Source organism: Eucalyptus grandis, chromosome 8 (genome assembly GCF_016545825.1).
Source record: "Eucalyptus grandis isolate ANBG69807.140 chromosome 8, ASM1654582v1, whole genome shotgun sequence".
Classification (NCBI taxonomy): Eukaryota; Viridiplantae; Streptophyta; class Magnoliopsida; order Myrtales; family Myrtaceae; genus Eucalyptus; species Eucalyptus grandis.
In genome coordinates, this window is record NC_052619.1 from 28,365,960 (window position 1) to 28,384,875 (window position 18,916).

Genomic DNA, 18,916 nt, shown 5'->3' on the forward strand with positions numbered 1-18,916 from the left:
CCTTATGGCTTGGGGTGACCTTGCCTTGCGATGAACTCAACTTGAATGAACCTTGGCCCCATTCCGAGCATGAACAACACAAGCACATGTTCAAGTACAAACATGAGCAAAACCATACAAAAGATCTAACATCCTACCCACGGTTTGATGGGTGAGCACCTAACTAGACTCGACAATGGAGACTACTACCCTTGAGGAGAATTAGGGATCTTACTTACCTTGGCAACCTTGAAGACCAACTTAGATTAGCTTGACGGATTGAGGATATAAGGCCGAGAGAATGAAATAGAGGAGGAAAGGAGAAAGTGAATGGCATGGTGAAAAATGAGGAGGGATCCTCCTATTTATACTACTCGGCGCCATCATTACTTATCCAAGAGTTCTAATCACATTTCTTGAAGTGGCATGGCTATAGCATCAAGGTGGCAAGCCTAGTTTGCAAGGTGGCAGGCCTAGGGTCCTAAGAGAACACTTGCCATCTTCTTATTGAACCACTTATTGACTTGCTCTCCAAGGCTCAATTTAGGCTTATCATAACCTAAGATTCTAAAGGACACCTAAGCATGAATTATTAACTTCTTCTCCAAGGCAAATCTCAAGCCATCATTACCAAGCCAATTGGTCCACTCTAATTTTTCCTAGTGTCCCGCCTAAAGTCATTGGTTGGCAAGTCTACTTGCCTCATGATTACGCCTAAAAGTGAGTTGTTATGGCTAAAATGTTTCACTTGGCAATCTAGCTTCTAGGCATCATCAATGGTGGCTCACTTTTTGCTCTTCTATTGGTCCACTTGTACCCCACATTTAATGAGCATTTAATGAAGTCTAATGATGAAACTACTCTTCCAACTTGGCAATTCTAGAATATTCGATTATAATGAGGGCTCGTGTAGCGCGTTCCAATTGGTTCACATATACTTCACTTTTTCTAGAACTTCCAAAGATATTTTGCCATCATCATGACGTTTGACTTTTCAAAGGGACAACTCATCCTTTCATTAAATGATGAGATTCTAGAATTCTCTTTATTTTGTCATTTTCTTCATTAGGTACACCTCGAAAAACAGAATTATGTACACCTAAGGTTCAGCTGCCACACCCAATAGTTGCCCAAACCGTTCCTTTAGACGGTCGGCTAATAGTATCGGTTGTCCTTTGATCGATTCGAGACCAATTCTAAGGCTACCCATGGCCTAGCACAAAGCTGATGCACCCATGGACCTTAGAATTAGTGATGGAATAGCCAGGTTTATCCTTGGGCTCATTCCGGTCAGCACTTGATCCATTGTAGGGTTCATGGTCAGTGCATTTCCAATCCATGATTGAACATCACCAATTCAAGATTCCATTCTGATCACTAAGAATTAAATAGGGAATATGCATTTTTTGTTGGAAGGAAGTCACATTTGGTCAATTTGGATCATCCATGTATCGGTGCATAACCGAGCGGAATCACCTGCGACTAGAAACTACGACTAGTCAGATCGACCCGTGACCATCCACTGATTCAAATTCATCCTGTGACCAATTCTCGTGATCAAAAAGTCATCTTATGAGCTGGTGATCCTATCATATCGGTATGGTTTGTAGAAATTCATGGCCAACAACTCGACCAATTCCTGACCATTCAGTCAGTCGATCGGTCGGTCGGTTGGTCGGTCGTGACTGATCTGTGATTCCTTCGATTGAATCAATCGATCCATGGCCAATGGCCCACAATCGATCCTCTTAGGACATTATGGCCGATCTTTATGGGTCGAAATCGAGGATGTTACAGTGTTATCTTTTTGCAATCCTCCATTGATACAATAGATTTCATCTTTATTTGTAATTGATAATGTTTGTACAAAACAATTATTTTTCCAATGGTCATAAGTCTTGTGGAGTCCTCACGATCATCGCTACACCTATAGTTAGTACCTTTCTTTTAAGGTTAGCAATTTGATTGTATAGTTTATATCTTGATGATCCTATCACTTTAGTAACTACTAAGTGCATATCAACAATGATACTTGCTAGAAAGTCCCTGCAACTTTGGATGATGATGAGTAGCATTTCTTCAAAGGGAGTAGGTTTCCTCAAAATTCTCGCAAGCTTGGAAGTTCTAGCATTTGAAAACTTTTCAAGAGACTATCCCCTTGTTTGAGAAATTTTTTTATTCAATAGTCAAATTGCTGAAGACTAACATGATGTGACCAGCCAATTAAATTGATCTTATAAAATGCCAATCGTCTTACTAGATGCTTAAATTTTGAAATTGATTTGCTTGCCGCACCGCACGCCCCTATCATGTCGTATGGCATCATGACCTTGTCCCTTGATATTGACACACCTCATTTTTTTTTTGTCATTCTAAACTTGATTAGCACTCTTTGATGATCATCCTCTTACACTATCTATATTCCAACTAAACTATCATTGATCTAACACCGGCCCTTCTATACTTTGATTGGAACTCGGCAGAGCAAATCTGCAAAATCAATGGACCAAAGATTTGAAACCAATGCATCAAGTATTTCTTGTTAAATTTCTTCTCAATTCATAATAAAAATGGCTGAACATAATCATAAGATTGACCTTAAATCCATGGCTTAACAACTAAATCAATTATTGTAAATCAAAACTTAATCGAAGTAACTTTCTTCACTAGAGAAACAAAGAAAGTCTATAATACTAGATGCTTAGTTAATGGCTAGGTACACTTATCTCATGGAAGGGACCTAGGTTGGGTCTATTGGCTTTTGCGAACCACCTTCCTTGGAAATGAAGACAAAATATGATGAATAAATGAAAGTAAACGAAAGCGAGGTGGCAACTATTAAATGAGCCCCATGTCAACTCTCCATGAGGCCCTTTACAGTGCACCAAAATATATAATAGTACTAGATGAATTCAGTAATTCAACTTAAGAGAGAACGCACAAACTTTATATCAAAGGATTCAATATTTCTCATTTGATATGAAAGGAGAAAAACACACTCGAAATCACTTCTAGATTGCAAGTTCTCTCAAAATCATCCACCAGTCAAACTATAACCCATGTAAAATAAAAATCTCAACCTTTTGCAAACCCTTCATCGGCAAGAAGTGTCCAAAAACTCTTGCATGAGAACGTCGTCAAAAGGCAGCTGTACATACACTAAATAATATCATTGAGACATTGAAGTAGAACTTCCCATTCCACAAATCCTCTATATGTCATTGCTATTCAAAGTCATAAAGCTCCAGTTTTTACTAAAGATAAAGCTGATATAAATATTTGGTTCATAATTTCTGATCACTAATGACAAACACCTTCGGATGAATAAGTGATAATTTTTACTAAGAAGTTAAGAAAACAAAAAGTGTTAACATGGAATAAAAGGTTTGACAAAAATGAAATAAAAAGGAAAAAAAAAAGTATTCACTAAATAGTTATTCAATCGTGGATAATCCTTTAGCCAAGAAATTCTAAATATGACATTAAAAATATAAAATAAATGCAAAATGTTGAAAAACAATAATTAAGGAGTGAGATCAAAATGACTTGGCTAAAGGGGGATGACTCCATAATATTTAGGCAAGATATGGTATGAAGAAATTTAGTTTGAGAAATAAGGGAAATTTATTATGGGATTTGCTTATCTAAAATCCCTTTTGACAGAAAAAATAAGAAGTCAAATCATTCACTATAAATAATAATAATAATTCCTTTACCAAAAAAAATAAATAAATAATCCAACGGGCGATGTTTTTGCCATTAATTCATGTACATTGGCACCGAGGGCACGGGAGTATAGCTAGTTTTCTTTTCTATTTCTTTTATTAGTGGAGAAGCCCAATCAAGTCAAAAACAGGTTCCGCACACCATAATTACGCGTGCATTGATTGTCCTTTCGTTTTGTTTTCTACCACTATCTGCCTTCTATTAAATTAGTTCTGTGGAGAATATCCTTACCATTTGGAGTATCAGAATTGTGGTTGGTTTTCGTTTCTATTTTTTTATTAGTAGAGAAAGCAAGTCAAAACAAGAAAGAAAAAAAAAAAAAAAAAAATAGGGAAGCAAGTTCACGGAAAGGAAGGGGAGACCACCATCTCCAGGTAGCATTTTTCTGGAAAAGGGGGGGAAAAAAGCATTCCCCACCCTTTCTCCTGAACTCACCTTACCAGCCACCTCTACCATCTCCGTCCGACTACCTCCTGTCGGCAACTGCTCTCGCATTCCATTCCCGGAGTCCTACCTCACTCGTTCACCGTCAGCTACTTCTTTACTCTCACGAAAAAGAAAAGAAAAAGAAAAAAAGCATATTGGTCTTTCTGTACTCCGGGAACGGTCGCCTTTGAAAACCCACACAAAACCTCGGAGCCACAGCTGATCGACGTCGTCCGCCACCTCCAGAACATCGTCCGTCCGCTGCCATTCGTCGTCGCGGTCCCTGACCTCGGTGGAGTCGACTGAAGCCAGACACGAGTTTGGATTCGCTATTCTCAACCTTCGCCGCCAACGATGCCCGGGGAAGCCAAGCCAGGTAGGGCCCCCGCGATTGAGTTCTCGTTCCTTCTTCTTTTTTTCTTTTTTCTTTTTGCCTCATCCTGCTTGATTTTAAAAGAGCAAAGCAAGCTCGATTTCTTTAGTCCTCACTCGCGTCGGGTCTGAATGAGTCGGTTTTTCTTAAGTTTGAACGTTGCTCACTTATTTCTCTTAAATTTAAGTGTGAGCTCAAGCTCCGAATAGGTCCATATTCGCTCTCCAACTCGCTGCCCACTACGTATTTGAAGAATGCCTGAACAGATTCGAAATTGTTCTGTTCAATGCAAGACATGGTATGGAAAAATTTAGTTTGAAAAGTGGGGGAAATTTATTTTGGGATTTGCTTTTGTAGAATCCCTTTTGAAAGAAAAAAGTCAGATTGTTCATCCAACGGGTGGTGTTTTGTGATTGATTCATGTATATTGGCACTAGGAGCATGGGAGTGTTGCTATTTTTTTTTTTTGGTAAAAAAAAATGCTGCTTTTTGTTAAATTAGTTGTTGGAGATATGCTTATCGACTCGGATCATCAGAAATGATCTTGGTTTTCATTTCTATTTCTTTATTAGTACAAAGTGATGTCCACATGAGAGATAAAGCTGCAACTCGACCAAACACTAAGCATTTTGAGGAAGCACATCAACCTTCATCTGCTCTAAAGGCCACTTCTTTGAATCTGGAACGGAATTACCATGTCTTCTTGAGTTTTCGAGGTACGGACATTCGAAACAACTTCCTTGGTCATCTCTATGCTGCTCTTGACCAGAAAGGAATCTACACTTACGTCGATAGTGAGGAGCTTCGGAAAGGTGAACGAATAACACCGGCACTTATTAAGGCGATTGAGGACTCGCGCATCGCAATCATCATTTTCTCTGAGGACTATGCTTCTTCATCATGGTGTTTGGAAGAGGTGGAGAAAATCATGGAGTGCAAGGAGCAAAGAGGACTCACGGTATTTCCGGTGTTTTACAAAGTGGAACCCAAAGAAGTGAGAACGCCAAGAGGAAGCTACCGAGAATCTATGGTTAAGCATGATAACAAGTTTGGGAGAGATTCAGAGAAAGTGAAGAGATGGAAGAAGGCTCTCTATGATGCCGGTAGCTTGTCCGGGTGGGATTTGAACGATAAGTAAGTACTTTGTAGTGATTAATGTTACACTGCTTTGTTGTTGTTTTTTATATGTTGAATACATCTATTTTTTTTCCCATGAAAGTTAATTATCTTTGAAATTAATGTGTCAAGTACTTTCCTGATTTTATTAGAGATGAAGCGGATTCTATAAAGAGAATTGTGCAGGAGATCTCTATGCAGCTAGACCGAATGCCCTTACATGTTGCCAAGCATCCGGTTGGAATATATCCACGTGTTGTAGAGTTGGAATCAATGTTAAATCTTGAGGCTGATGATGTTCTCATGATAGGGTTATGGGGACAGGGAGGTGTAGGAAAAACAACATTAGCTAAAGCCCTTTACAATGATATTTTTAGAGGATTTGAGGCTTCATGTTTTTTGGCAAATGTTCGGGAAACTTCAAAAGATTCTAAGGATTTAGTTCATTTGCAAGAAAAATTGTTGTCCGAGTTATTACTAGGAAAAGGATTAACAGTTTTTAGCGTTGATGGAGGTATCAATTTGATCCAAGATAGGCTTTGTCGCAAAAAAGTTCTCCTTGTTCTTGACGACGTCAATGATGGAAAACAGTTAAATGTTTTAGCTGGAGAGCGTGAATGGTTTGGTAACGGAAGCAGAATCATCATCACTACAAGAGATAACCATCTATTAACTTTCCATGGGATAGATAAAGATCATATTTATAAAGTTAAAACTCTAGAGGATTTGGAAGCTCTTGAACTTTTCAATAAACATGCTTTTCTTAGAAGTAAGGAAATAGTGATAAGGAGGGATCTTGTGGATAGTGCTTTGCATTATGCTAATGGTCTTCCTTTAGCACTTGAGGTATTGGGCTCTTTCCTATGTGGTAGAAGAGAAAAGGAGTGGGAAAGCGCATTGAATAAACTTGCTAAAAGTCCTGACAAAACCATCAATGATGTTCTCAAGTTAAGTTACGATGGACTAGAGGACTATGCTAAGGAGATATTCCTTGATATTGCATGTTTCTTCAAGGGGCGATCTATAGAGGACATTATAGAAGTCCTTAACAGTTGCGACTTTGACACGACTATTGGAGTGCAAGTCCTTGTTGAGAAGTCCTTAATAACTAAAGAAAGGGAGACGGTACAAATGCATGACTTGATTCAGTTGATGGGCATGGATATTGTTAAACAAGAATGTCACGATGATCCTAGAAGACGCAGCAGATTATGGCTTTGTGAAGATGTTCGTGATGTTCTATCAGGGGATATGGTAAGTTTTGGTGGTTTAAACACTTATTTTACTCTCTTCTTCTCTAACTTCATATACTAATTGCAATGCAAGCTCTATAAATGCAGGGAACAAATGCAGTAAAAGCCATAGTTTTGGTTTTACCCACGACAGAAGCAATAGACATAGGTCCTAATGCTTTCACAAACATGAGAAGATTAAGGTTGCTCATCATGATTAATGTGCATAACTCTTTCCAAGGTCCTATCTGTCTTCCTAATGAACTGAGATGGTTTCAATGGCCTGAATGTCCATTTACGATTCTCAAATTTTCCCCTGGCCCAAAGAAGTTAGTTAGACTTGATTTGTGCAAAAGCAACATTCAAGTCATGGTGGACCAATTTAAGGTGCGCATTCAAATGATTTGTCCTTATCTCTTACATATCTATATATGTATGCATATGATTATGATTATATATATGTATATGTCTTATTGAAAACTTTGAATGCAATAATTACTAACTCGATGATGCTCGTTAATAGTGCTTAAGAATCATCTGCATCTATTAAATTGTTTATATATGATTAAAGCATTAAAAACAAGATGTCGATCTACTGCATGAACCAACATAAGTGGATTCTTCCCGTTTTAGGGGAGCATTAAGCACTTTCCTATGTGAATTTTAATGTTGACTCAAACAGAAGATACTCACTAAAAAAGTTCAATCTCATTTTCAAATGTTAGAAGTACTGAAATTAGAAGAAGAATGGACTTATACAGTTAGTAACTTTAATACCAAAAATTGGAACAAGAACTTATTGGTGACATAATTTAACAACTGAATGATGAACGTGCTCAGTATTTTAATAAACATGAACTGAGGATTCAATTTGTACGCCTTTGAAATGATATATACTAAAAATGCTATCAAAGATAATATATTTTACATAAGAGACGAGCTTACTAGATTCTTTTCAAAATTACATATGAAAATAGAATGAGCTTTTTCGTGCTCATTTGCTTTATCATTGAAGCGAATGCACACTAAGTACTGTTGATTGAACCTCTTGTTATTGTTTCTAAGATAGAATGCCGCCGATAATGAAAGCGATATATAGAAATCATTCGGTAAAGGATCTTTAAAGGAGTGAAGTCTTTACTGTAAGTCAGCCCCAAAAGTCTTGTCTATTTTGTACCGACCTAACCAGAGATTTCTGGCAAGTACTTCTTTATTTTTAGGAGGAGGAATAAGCGGAACTCCAAGAAAGTTATCTTCATCTTTATAGATAAAATATTCATTTTCAAAAATAACTGGGAGTTTCTCCTTCTCCTTCCAAGTATGTAACATGTTCCCCTCCTTTCCCTTCCATCGGGCCATTCGGTTGTGCCCTTACTCCATTTATTCCTAAGTGAGAAATCATAGGACGAAAAGCAACTCTTAGGGGAGATAGATTGACCAGCCATTCCTTCTCCCGCTTTTTTTTTTTTAAATAAAGGCTTGTGGAGTACAATTCCATGGAAGAGTCTTATTTTATAGAGGCGCTAGCGCACCACATCTTGGACGCTGGTAGCGCGCAATGGCTTTCACGCATGACTAATAAGGCTTTCTAAAGAGAACTGAAAAAAGGGCTCGTTTTGCTAATTTAAATATATTTAAACCTAAATCTAATCTAAAGTTATGTATGTATGTATTATATTTATATTAATATTTACACTACTGTTCAAAGTAAAGCTGACCTTCCACGGGATCTCCATTTAATTTCTTCCCCCAAATATCTCGATTATTTATTTTGTAAATATTGTATTCATATAGAGGTGCATAAACTAGTAATTTATTTGATCTCTCACATGTTTCACAATCTAAATATTAATCTTTTATATGCTACAACAAATTTCTTACTGCAAATTTTAATCTTGAAATATTTTACATATATTTTATGTTTGTGTATTGTGTGTTTACCTACAATTTTTATTTCCATTAAATATTTCTAATTTGGTGGTTTTGCTCATTTTTTCAAATATCAATTTTTTCAAATCTTGTGCATACTCTTATATTTTTCTCTTCCTATGCCTTCTATGAGACAAACTTTGTGGGCTTTCAATTGTTGCTATCATGCTCGTCGGCCACACTGACGTGGGAACGTATTGAACGAACTAATAAATAAAAGGGTTTTTCAATCTTAATGAAGTGGAAAAACCCCGTTACAGAGGATAGGAAGAGACTACCTTAGGAGGCCAGTCCAAGGATGCAGCACCCTCTTGATCACTCATGAGTAAACCAGGACAGAGTGAAAGACAACGAAAAGATAGAATGAAACTTCATTTAATAAATTCATCATGTTTACTATGAGAGACCGAGAGGGCACTTATAAGTTGGAGTCTAAGATACCTTTGAGTAACCTCCGAGTAAAGAAAATGAACCCAAAATATGAAATTGAAATAGGCTACAATATAATCACATTGTAATCGAGACTAAAGCAATCCTAAAAAGTATAAAATAGGCTCACTGATCAAGAAAATATATTTTAGACCCATTATTCTATTCCCAAGAGAGAATCTTGAAATCTTAAAAAGATCCCTCTTCGAGGCCAACTTCATAGTGATAGATCAGCAACATTGAAACTAGTGGAAACACCATTCTCTCCACAAAGATCACTTTTGTAGGCATTATTATTGATGCGTTCCAAAACTAGAAAAGAAGCATCTGTAGTGCAAAGACTAGGTGGAAAGCGCTCTTCTCAAATGAATTCAGACAAAATCACCTTCTTTAAAAAAAACAGGTTTTTTCTATGGTTTTTTGCTTGACTAGATATTTGACTATTTGCTTCAAACTTCTCTTCCTCACGTAACTTATTGGTTGTCTTAGCTCTTTCTCCATATTGGTAGTGAATAATGGTGTAGGATCCAAAGGACTTAAAAGATGCTTTCGTTACACAACATAAGGGGTTATCTTTGGAATATCATGTAGGCGCACAATTTCTCTAATATAAAGTTCAGCAACATATAACGCATCAAGGGTCTACTACATTCAACAAAATGTGTGATTCTCGAGAATCGATCAACCAAACACCATGACCTAATAAGAGATAACACGAGAGATTCCTGAGCCCCCACTGTCACTATGGCAGGTTTGCGTATCTCTGCATAAGATTGTAGATCCATCGAGGCCACTTATGTTAGCTTAAATTCATGTCATGAATTAGCTGGCAAAAGATTTGACCGTGGCTCATGTCCTCACACTTGAGGTTACCGTCTCCCTCTGAATTACATGTGTTGTTTCTGAATGTACATATAAGATAAGTGGCCACCCACTTAGTATTGGAATGATTTCTCTTGTATGTCGCTTGATAGAGCTCTAGTGTGTGGTGGAATTATGAATATTATTCTTTTTTTATCTTCTCTTTTGGCCAAGGAATTAAAAGGGAGAGGGAGTGCTCTATGTACACCATGTGATCAACTAATTTCTGATCACACGGGGCTTGAATGATGATCAAGTGTTTTTCATTAAATATTTTTCTCTTCATTTTTTTTCCACAGGACTTTAAAAATTTGAAGTTCCTTAACTTCAGTGAATGTCCATCAGTGGTTTGTATGCCAGACCTTGATTTGACTCCAAATCTCGAGGAACTGGATCTTCATGGGTGCAAAAATTTGGAGCGTGCTCACGAATCAGTTGCATATCACGCCAAGTTACGGTTGTTGAATTTAAAAGGGTGCTCTAACCTTTATCATCTCCTTGATGTGCTCCAATCCAAGAATCTTCAAGTTCTCAATCTTACTGGTTGCTCAAAGTTGCAAAGATTCCCTGATATTCCGGATAAACTCAAAGGCTTAGAAGAACTTTATTTAAGAGGGACTTCAATTGAGGAACTTCCTGCATCCATAGAAAATCTTGTCTCTTTGGAGAAATTGAATTTAATTAAGTGCAAGAAACTGGCAAACCTCCCATCTAGCATTTACAAGTTGTCAAATCTTGAGCGCTTGATACTTAGTGGTTGTTCAAAACTAAAAAAATTTCCCATAATGGAGGATTTGAGTGATCTGCATAGTAAGATGGGATTTCCTAAGCTAGTGATCTTAAGGCTTGAGGGATGCAATCTACTATAAGGAGAGTTCCTAAAGAATCGTTCATGCTTTCCACAATTAAGAGATTTGTATTTGTCCATACACAATTTTGCTAAGCTTCCAACGTGCGGGCATCTACATAATTTACTCGACTTGCGTGTTTCGGAATGCGGACAGCTACAAGAGATTGGCAAGATTCCAGGGCAATTGCAGCGTTTATCGGCAATGAATTGTGAATCTCTAAGTAAAATTCCCTCCGACATGTGGGCCGTTAACCAGATTGACGAACTGCTGCTTAATAAGGTTACTCTCTCTCTCTCTCTCTCTCTCTCTCTCCCCCCTTTCCCCCACACCTCCTTCTTTTTTCTGTCTGTGATTAATACAGAGTCGTGTATATGTATTGCTAACTATAGCTAAACTTGCCGACCCACTTAACTCATTGAAATTCCTATTTTTCAAGTGCCAAATTCGAAATTCTATCTTAACAATTTACACCTACGACAGCAAATTCTTCCCAGAGCAAATTGCCACATTCTTCTACCTGGAGGAGAGATGCCGCGATGGTTGCTCCCGAATAAAGAGGGTTATATATCTTTCATGGTTTCAAAAGACTTGTATAAGAAGTTGCTAGCATTAGCAATCTGTGTTGTATATCGGGTAAAGGAAGGGAAACAAAATGCCTCATATTGCTTACGTCTATACGTCAATGGCAAATATAAACAAATGGAGATAAAAAAACTTCCTTCAATGCATTCGGATCATGTATGGCTTCGATATCTTAGAATAGAGAAGGTTTGGGGAGTAGACCCTTTTGGTCCAAATGATTGGAGTTCTTTCCAGCTTGGCATTAGAGTATTGGATGGTGCAATTGTGAAAAAGTGCGGATTTCGATTAATATGCAAGTCATTAGAGGATGATTTGGAGGCTTTGTATCAAGAGGAAAAGTTGCAGGATCCAGGTTTGTTCTATGAGATTTGGCATGACGATAAAGAAACAACCACAGAGGAAGAAAGTCACCTGGCATATAAGGTCTCTCTCTCCCCCTCCCCCTCCGTGATTGTGGGGGGTGTGTGTTTGATATGGGTGCATTGTGTTTGTATAATGCAAAAGCTGCAAATGCTAGTAAACAAAACAAGCTAATATATTGTGATTTTGCACTTGTATGTGATAGCTGTGGCAATTCCATGAAGACGATGAAATCTCAGAGGAAGACCGTATATCTTCTGACAGAGAAGACGAAATCCTGCCTCGCTGCTTTGGCGACGTTATGATTGATCTCATGCCTAACTTCCCACGCAACGATATCATGGCTGACTTTTCAGTTGAGGTCTCTCTCTCTCCCTCCCTCTCCTCCCCCAATTCATAAGTGCATGTGTTGGTTTGTTGGCGTGTATGTCGGGCACACTATGTATAATGCAAAAACCGAAAATTCTAGACAAACAAGCAAATCTAACATAAAGCGATTCTGCAGTTACATGTGATACGGGTGGCTACAACACTTGCAAGTGAATGATTTCATGAGTATGACATATAAGGCAAGGAAGGATCAATATGTTTAATTATTATAAAACTCCAGCTTTGGTTAAATTACGAGAAAGATTCTCAAATCAAACTCTTCTATTTGAACTAATTATCAACTTGAGTACATCTAACAATTTACTGGTATAACAGAGGTATCGTTATCCCATGATTCCTACTTTCTACAAAGATATTCTCTTTGGAGGAGATATGCCAGAGGAGTTCATCCTTGTTGAAGGCAATACCATATCTTTCATGGTTTCACAGGACTTTTATGATAAGTTCCTGGGATTAGCTCTATGTGTTGCTTTCAGTGTAGACAATGGAGAAAAGGAAATATTTTTCGACATCGTGCCCCATGTTAATGGACAAAGAAGAAATGGGCTATCAGGATCTCTCGGTTTATTTGATTCAGATCACATGTGGATTCAATATCTCAAACCAAATATGCTGTGGGGAGTGTTGGGGGGAGTAGTTGATTTTCTTGAATTTGACGAGGATTACTTACAATTTAGCCTCACACTCAGTGTATTGGGTGGAACCGTGAAAAAGTTTGGATATATGCTAAGATGCAAGCAAATGGATGATGATTTGAAGGTTGTGCTCAAAGACAATCAATTAGTGGATCCAGCTTCAATCTATGAAATGAAGTTCGGAGAATTCTTATACAGATTTCTGCCACGCCAAATGGAGGAAGTGGAACGCCTAAGGGAGGAATCGAAACGCCAAATGGAGGAATTGGAACACCGCCAGTGATAGCAGTGACAATGAAACAGATTAAATGGGAAGAGGCGAGGGTAGTAGTGTTGGCATGCAGCTTTGAAGGAAGCAATCATTAAGCTAGCGAAACAAATTGAGGGTTGGCATATGTCTCCTAATATGCCAGAACATCTGTGTCTGTCATTGAAGTAAGAGATGGCGTTCAGTTCAATCTCTAATGTTAGATTTGAAAAATGGAGAGAGGGTGACTTGGCACACAAGACACTTCAATCCAATAGAACGTGGTATCATGTTTGGCTCAAATGTCTCCAACACGTGTAGTCAAATCATATCAACAAATGATATATCAGGTTTTTTCATTACTCAAATTGAATGGAGCTAACAAAAATACTAAATTGTATTGATTGGACAAATTTTAAGACTAGATTTTACTTTTTAAAAGTTTTGGAACTTGATTATACTTTCCCAGCAAATTTTACGACTTATGGAGTACTTATTTATAAACAAATTGTATTCATATTTCATTTCACCCAAGCATTGTTTCCCTTTACTTGGGTAATTTCAATTTTTTTTTACGTAGTTAAAAGATGAAGCAAAAAGGTTTGCGCTACTAATGTGTTTCTATACATATTCCTGTTATAGCCATATGTTAATCTTTGCTCATTGCCAAAATATAATCTTTGTTATGCCCTTAGTTAATGTTTGTCGTTAGTGAACTTAAATTAATATAGTAAATTTCATCAAATAGTCGTAATAAACAACAAAATTTCTCAGTAAATATTCTAGAACAAGTGTAAATCACCTGAAATCCTCAAAATATAGTTATTAACTTTGCAGTATAACTTTCCATCACGAACATCCCTTTTGTTATTTTAATTTGTGGACGTCATCATTATTCAATTCTCCATTGATATGGCAATTCTCCTCTTTATTTGTAAATGATAGTATTTGTACATCGTAAGTATTTTTCCGATAGTCATAAGTCCCCTGAAGTCCTCATGGTCATTGCTACGTTTGTAGTCAGTAACTTTCTTTTAAGGTTAGCAACTTGATTGTAGAGTTTATATCTTGATGATCCTATCACTTAGGAATTATCCAATAGATCGAACTCGTAACTAACAATATGGATATTTAGTAACTACAAAATGCATATCAACAATGGTACTTGCTAGAGAGTCCTTGCAACTTTAGATGATGATGAGTAGCATTTCTTCAAAGGGAGTACGTTTCCTCATAGTTCTCATAGCTTAGGGAGTTTTTGCATTCAAAAACTTTTCGAGGACTATCCCCTTGTTTGAGAAAATTATTTTATTCCGTAGTCAGATCCTAACGACTAACATGATATGACTAGCCAATTAAATTGATAGTGTAAAATGCCGGTCCTCTTATATGACACATAAATTTTGAAATTGACTTGCTTGCCGCACCACACGTCTCTATTGCATCGTATAACATCATGACCTTGTCCCTTGTCCTGACACACCTCTTTTTTTGTGGTGATTCTAAACTTGATTAGCACTCTTCGATGATCATCCTCTTACACTACACACACACAAATAGATCATATCTTGTAAATTCTCTCTCCTTTCTTTTGTCAATTGACCTTTCTTTTTCTTTTTCTTTTTTATATTTTCTTTTGTTTTTCTTAATGATCAAAGGCAAATGATTGATTCGATCTCTTAGAAGGATACGTTTCTGCTTGTTTTGCTATTCATTTTCTATCATTACATTAGGTTTTGAATTTATGATTGGTAGATCTCAATATTCTTAATAAATCTCTCTTCGTTTTTCTTGGACTATAATTGTGGGTAGCCGGCCTTTTTTTTTCCAAAAGATTTTCTTTTTTGATAGAAAGGACAAAGGAAGTTCTTTTGGCTTAAAATCTGAATAATACTCATTACTCGCTTGACTTGATTCTTTCAAGCATTCATCGAAAAGGGCTTTAATTTGATCAATTCAATTGAGGTATCTGGAAACAAGATTTTCTTTTTCTTATTTCTTCATTTGAAATGGGCTCTTATTCTATTTTTGTATTCTTTCTAAATTCAAGAACTAACTACTGAATCATGAATAAAAAAAAAAGGGAATGTATTCATAGGTCCAATGCCTTGTAATAGAACTTAAGGTCAATAGAAATAGTAGATCATATAGATTCAACAAATGAGGTGGTTCATTAACAATTCAAAGATGAAAAAATGGTAAAAAAGAAAGCATTTCTTCCTCTTCTATATCTTACATCCATAGTATTTTGCCTTGGTGGATATCTGTCTCATTTAATAAAAGTCTTGAATTTTGGATTACTAATTGGTGGAATACTAAGCAATCCGAAACTTTTTTTTTTATACTGATATTCAAGAAAAGAGTATTTTAGAAAAATTCATAGAATTGAAAGAACTCTTACTCTTGGACGAAATGATAAAAGAATACCTAGAAACACATCTACAAACACTTCGTATAAGAATCCACAAAGAAACGATCCAATTGATCAAGATGCACCATGAGAATCATATCCATATGATTTACACTTATCGACAAACATAACCTCTTTCATTATTTTGAGTGGTTATTCTATTATGGGTAATGAAGAACTCGCTATTCTTAAATCTTGGGTTCAAGAATTCCTATATAACTTAAGTGACGCAATAAAAGCATTTTCTATTCTTTTATTAACTTATTTATGTATCGGATTCCATTCGCCCCATGGTTGGGAACTATGATTGGGTATGTCTACAAAGATTTTGGATTTTCTGACAACAATCAAATTATATCGAGTCTTGTTTCTTTTTTCTAATAATTTTGGATACAATTTTTAAATATATATATTCCAACTAAACTATCCTTAATCTAATATTGGCCCTTCTACACTCTGATTGGAATGACCCTGACAAAGCCAATCTACAAAATCAATGGACTAAAGATTTTAAAACAACACATCATGTATTTTTCTGTTAAAATTCTTCTCAATTCATAATACAAAATGGTTGAACATAACCATAAGATAGACCTTAAACACATAGCTAACAATTATATCGATTATTTTAAATCAGAACTTTATCTAAGTATTTAATAAGAAAGTCTATTATAGCTAGGTACACTTATCTCATGGAAGGGACCTAGGTCTGGTCTCGTTGGACAATGGCACACGATGGGAAAAGTCCACTTACTGGCCTAGACATCCACGGAACATCACGGCATAGGCCAAGCTGAAGATGCTTTTATCACATTAAAGTTCTCGTGATGTCTACATTCTCCCATATCATTGGGCAATTACGCCCTCCCATATGTTGGATCACCATTTGAATGAAAATGGGGCTCACAAGGCACACCTTGCAATCTTGCAAAAGTATCAAGTGTTTTTGACTTCTTACATGGAATTAATGAATCTACACAGAGTTTTATCAGCTTAACAGATTGCTTAACTCCCTGCTTATTAGAGTAGCATCACCATGCAAGGTTCAATGCTTGTTAAGCTGTTAGATGAAGAAGTAAGGATCTTTTATTTCCCCATTTTGGGACAAGGTAGTATACAAGACTAATAAGGTACCGGCCTTTGAAGACAGAGGATAACCTCAAACTAACATGCGCTCTATGTTACAGCTAATAGAGAATGATGTTGACACCTAATTTATAGTTGACGGATCATTGAAAAATAAAAAAAAAAATCGAGATTTGGGTTTCTGATTGCGACGGAGCCTCATTTCTCAATCAAAAAGTGTCATTTTTCATTTCTTTCTTTTACATTGTCATTTTTAAATAATTTCTAGCTCATTTTCAAGAAAAAAAAAAACTTAAAAGTCAAATAGTTGACTTTTGGGTTGACTCCTAGGTCAAAAAATTGACTTTTTATCCAAAAAATTTCATTTAGCTTTAATTTCACTTTTGTCAAATCAATTTCTTAAAAATTCAAAGATCTGACAAAAAAGTCTACCTTTTAGGAAAAGTTAACTAAATGATTGACTTTTTTGACCTAAAAAAATAAACAAAAAACTACACAAATATATTTATTTTAAGGCCAATTTGATTTTTGTGTCAAAAATTTCACAAAATTCGATTAAGAACCTTGATTTCTGAATTTTTCAGTTTTAGGTTCTAAATCGACCAAAAATAAAATTACTTTTGTTCTAGTCATAATTAGGGTAGTTCATTTTTTTGACATTTGGTTTATGGACTATTTGAAATCTTCATGTGCATTTAATTTTATGATTTACCTAGTCAAAATGTGAATTACCATTTTTAGCCTTAATTAGGGGTCTAAGTCAATCTTTCATGAATTATGAATGGACATTTGTATTTCACTCATTTTTCTGAGATGAGTCCAAATTTGGGGTCAATTTTTGGAGATTCACTCAGATGAATTCTAATTTGGTCGATTTGGCGTGTTCAAATATTAGAAAGCCCAGCTAAGATGCTTCAATTTATGTAATTTGACTTGGCCCATTTTAGACCGGAGTGCAATTGAAGTAACTGAGCTTCAATTTGGCTAGTTAAGGTTCAATTGAAGATGCTTTTCTAGCTTATGGCCTCGCTTCAATAGGAATTCAATGAATTTGAATATTTTGTGCACAATTAGTTGATTTAAGATAGCCCAATTGCATCTCATTTGAATTGATTCATATAGAAATATTTGACTGCGTTTTAATCGGGAAAAACCAGAAAAAATAGAACAAAATTCAGACAAAAAGTCAACCTGGTCAACCTGACGTTGACCAATTTTGACCGGTGTTGACCGGCGAATTTTTCCGGCCATTTTTTGGCCAGAAACCACCATCTGTTGGCCCACTTCATGGCCAATGTATCCATGCCCTTTATTTTCAAAATTTCAATTTCGTTACGGATTTTACGAAATTCGCAAATCGACCCCCATGTTGTGAAAATTGTAAAAAAAGACCCCAATTAGTACACAATTGATCATCATCCATTCGTTAAGAATGTATCGTGACAATTGAAATAGACATGTGCCAAATTATGGTGCTCTCAACAAATTTAACAAATCAATTAGCTAGGGAGATCCAACCCTAACCCTTGGATTAATCCAAGGACTAAGATTTGATCTTGCCATAAACTATATAACTACCTTTCACTCCAAAATTGAGGGGGGCCAATTTTTCCAGATTTGCTTTCTCTGACTAAAAATTCTCTCCACATCTCTCTATTTTTTTCTCCAAACTCGGTCAAGCAAGGAAAGAACGAAGCAATTCTTCGCCTGCGGGAGCCACGTTGATTTTCGCTCGAGAGGAATTCTCTATTAATCCTCTCTCTTCAAGACTTTTGCGAGGGACTTCTGCAAGTTTTTTGCAGAAAGTTTCCACTCATTCTCTCTCTCATTGGGCTGATTGTGCTTCATGCGGATGAACTTGGACAAAGTGGAGTGACTCCACTCATTCTCTCTCCGATTGAACGAGAAAGAAGATATGAAGAAGCGGCAAATTTTGGCGGTTTATGTAGAATGAAGAAGACGATCTTTCCGCTAATTCTCGCAAGTTCCTCATGATTTGATCAAAGGAGATTGTTCGCAATCGAAGTTTGAAGCCGAGCAAATACCAAAAATCTTTGTTCCATTAGCGATCAGAATTTTCTATTCAGCAAGTCCAACGACTACAGCTCACCGATTCGATCACCTTCGAGCGCATGCCTAGAGAAAAGGACTCCAGAAAGGTGATTGTGATTCGCAAAAGCAGCAATTCAGAATTTGAAGATTGGCGTTGAACAGCTCTTGTACTTGAATTGAACTCAACATTCTTCACGTTCGGTGATTCCTGAAGCGAGATCGAAGCTAGCAG

At 36.6% G+C, this 18,916-nt stretch overlaps 1 protein-coding gene across 2 annotated transcripts; it reads left to right on the forward strand.

The window, feature by feature from the left end:
* The first annotated feature begins 4,092 nt into the window (after positions 1 to 4,092).
* Positions 4,093 to 13,594, forward strand: LOC104457379 (disease resistance protein RUN1-like). 2 transcript variants are annotated; one of them, XM_010072326.3, is made up of 7 exons: positions 4,093 to 4,507; positions 5,077 to 5,638; positions 5,773 to 6,874; positions 6,961 to 7,239; positions 10,371 to 11,201; positions 12,070 to 12,225; positions 12,570 to 13,594. In XM_010072326.3, the coding sequence occupies exons 1-5, from the start codon at positions 4,486 to 4,488 to the stop codon at positions 10,938 to 10,940; spliced, it is 2,535 nt and encodes an 844-aa protein (XP_010070628.2). In that variant the 5' UTR covers positions 4,093 to 4,485; the 3' UTR covers positions 10,941 to 11,201; positions 12,070 to 12,225; positions 12,570 to 13,594. The 2 variants fall into 2 exon arrangements, with proteins under 2 accessions (XP_010070628.2, XP_010070629.2); XM_010072327.3 differs by lacking the exons at positions 12,070 to 12,225; positions 12,570 to 13,594 and adding an exon at positions 11,403 to 11,646.
* Positions 13,595 to 18,916: the final 5,322 nt, after the last annotated feature.

What these genes read in the sequence shown, in the direction of transcription:
- LOC104457379 (XM_010072326.3), top strand. Translation starts at nt 4,486, where the DNA reads ATGCCCGGGGAAGCCAAGCCAG. An exon ending in GGGTGGGATTTGAACGATAA is followed by an intron (nt 5,639 to 5,772) that starts GTAAGTACTTTG and finishes TGATTTTATTAG; the next exon opens with AGATGAAGCGGATTCTATAA. An exon ending in TCATGGTGGACCAATTTAAG is followed by an intron (nt 7,240 to 10,370) that starts GTGCGCATTCAA and finishes TTTTTTCCACAG; the next exon opens with GACTTTAAAAATTTGAAGTT.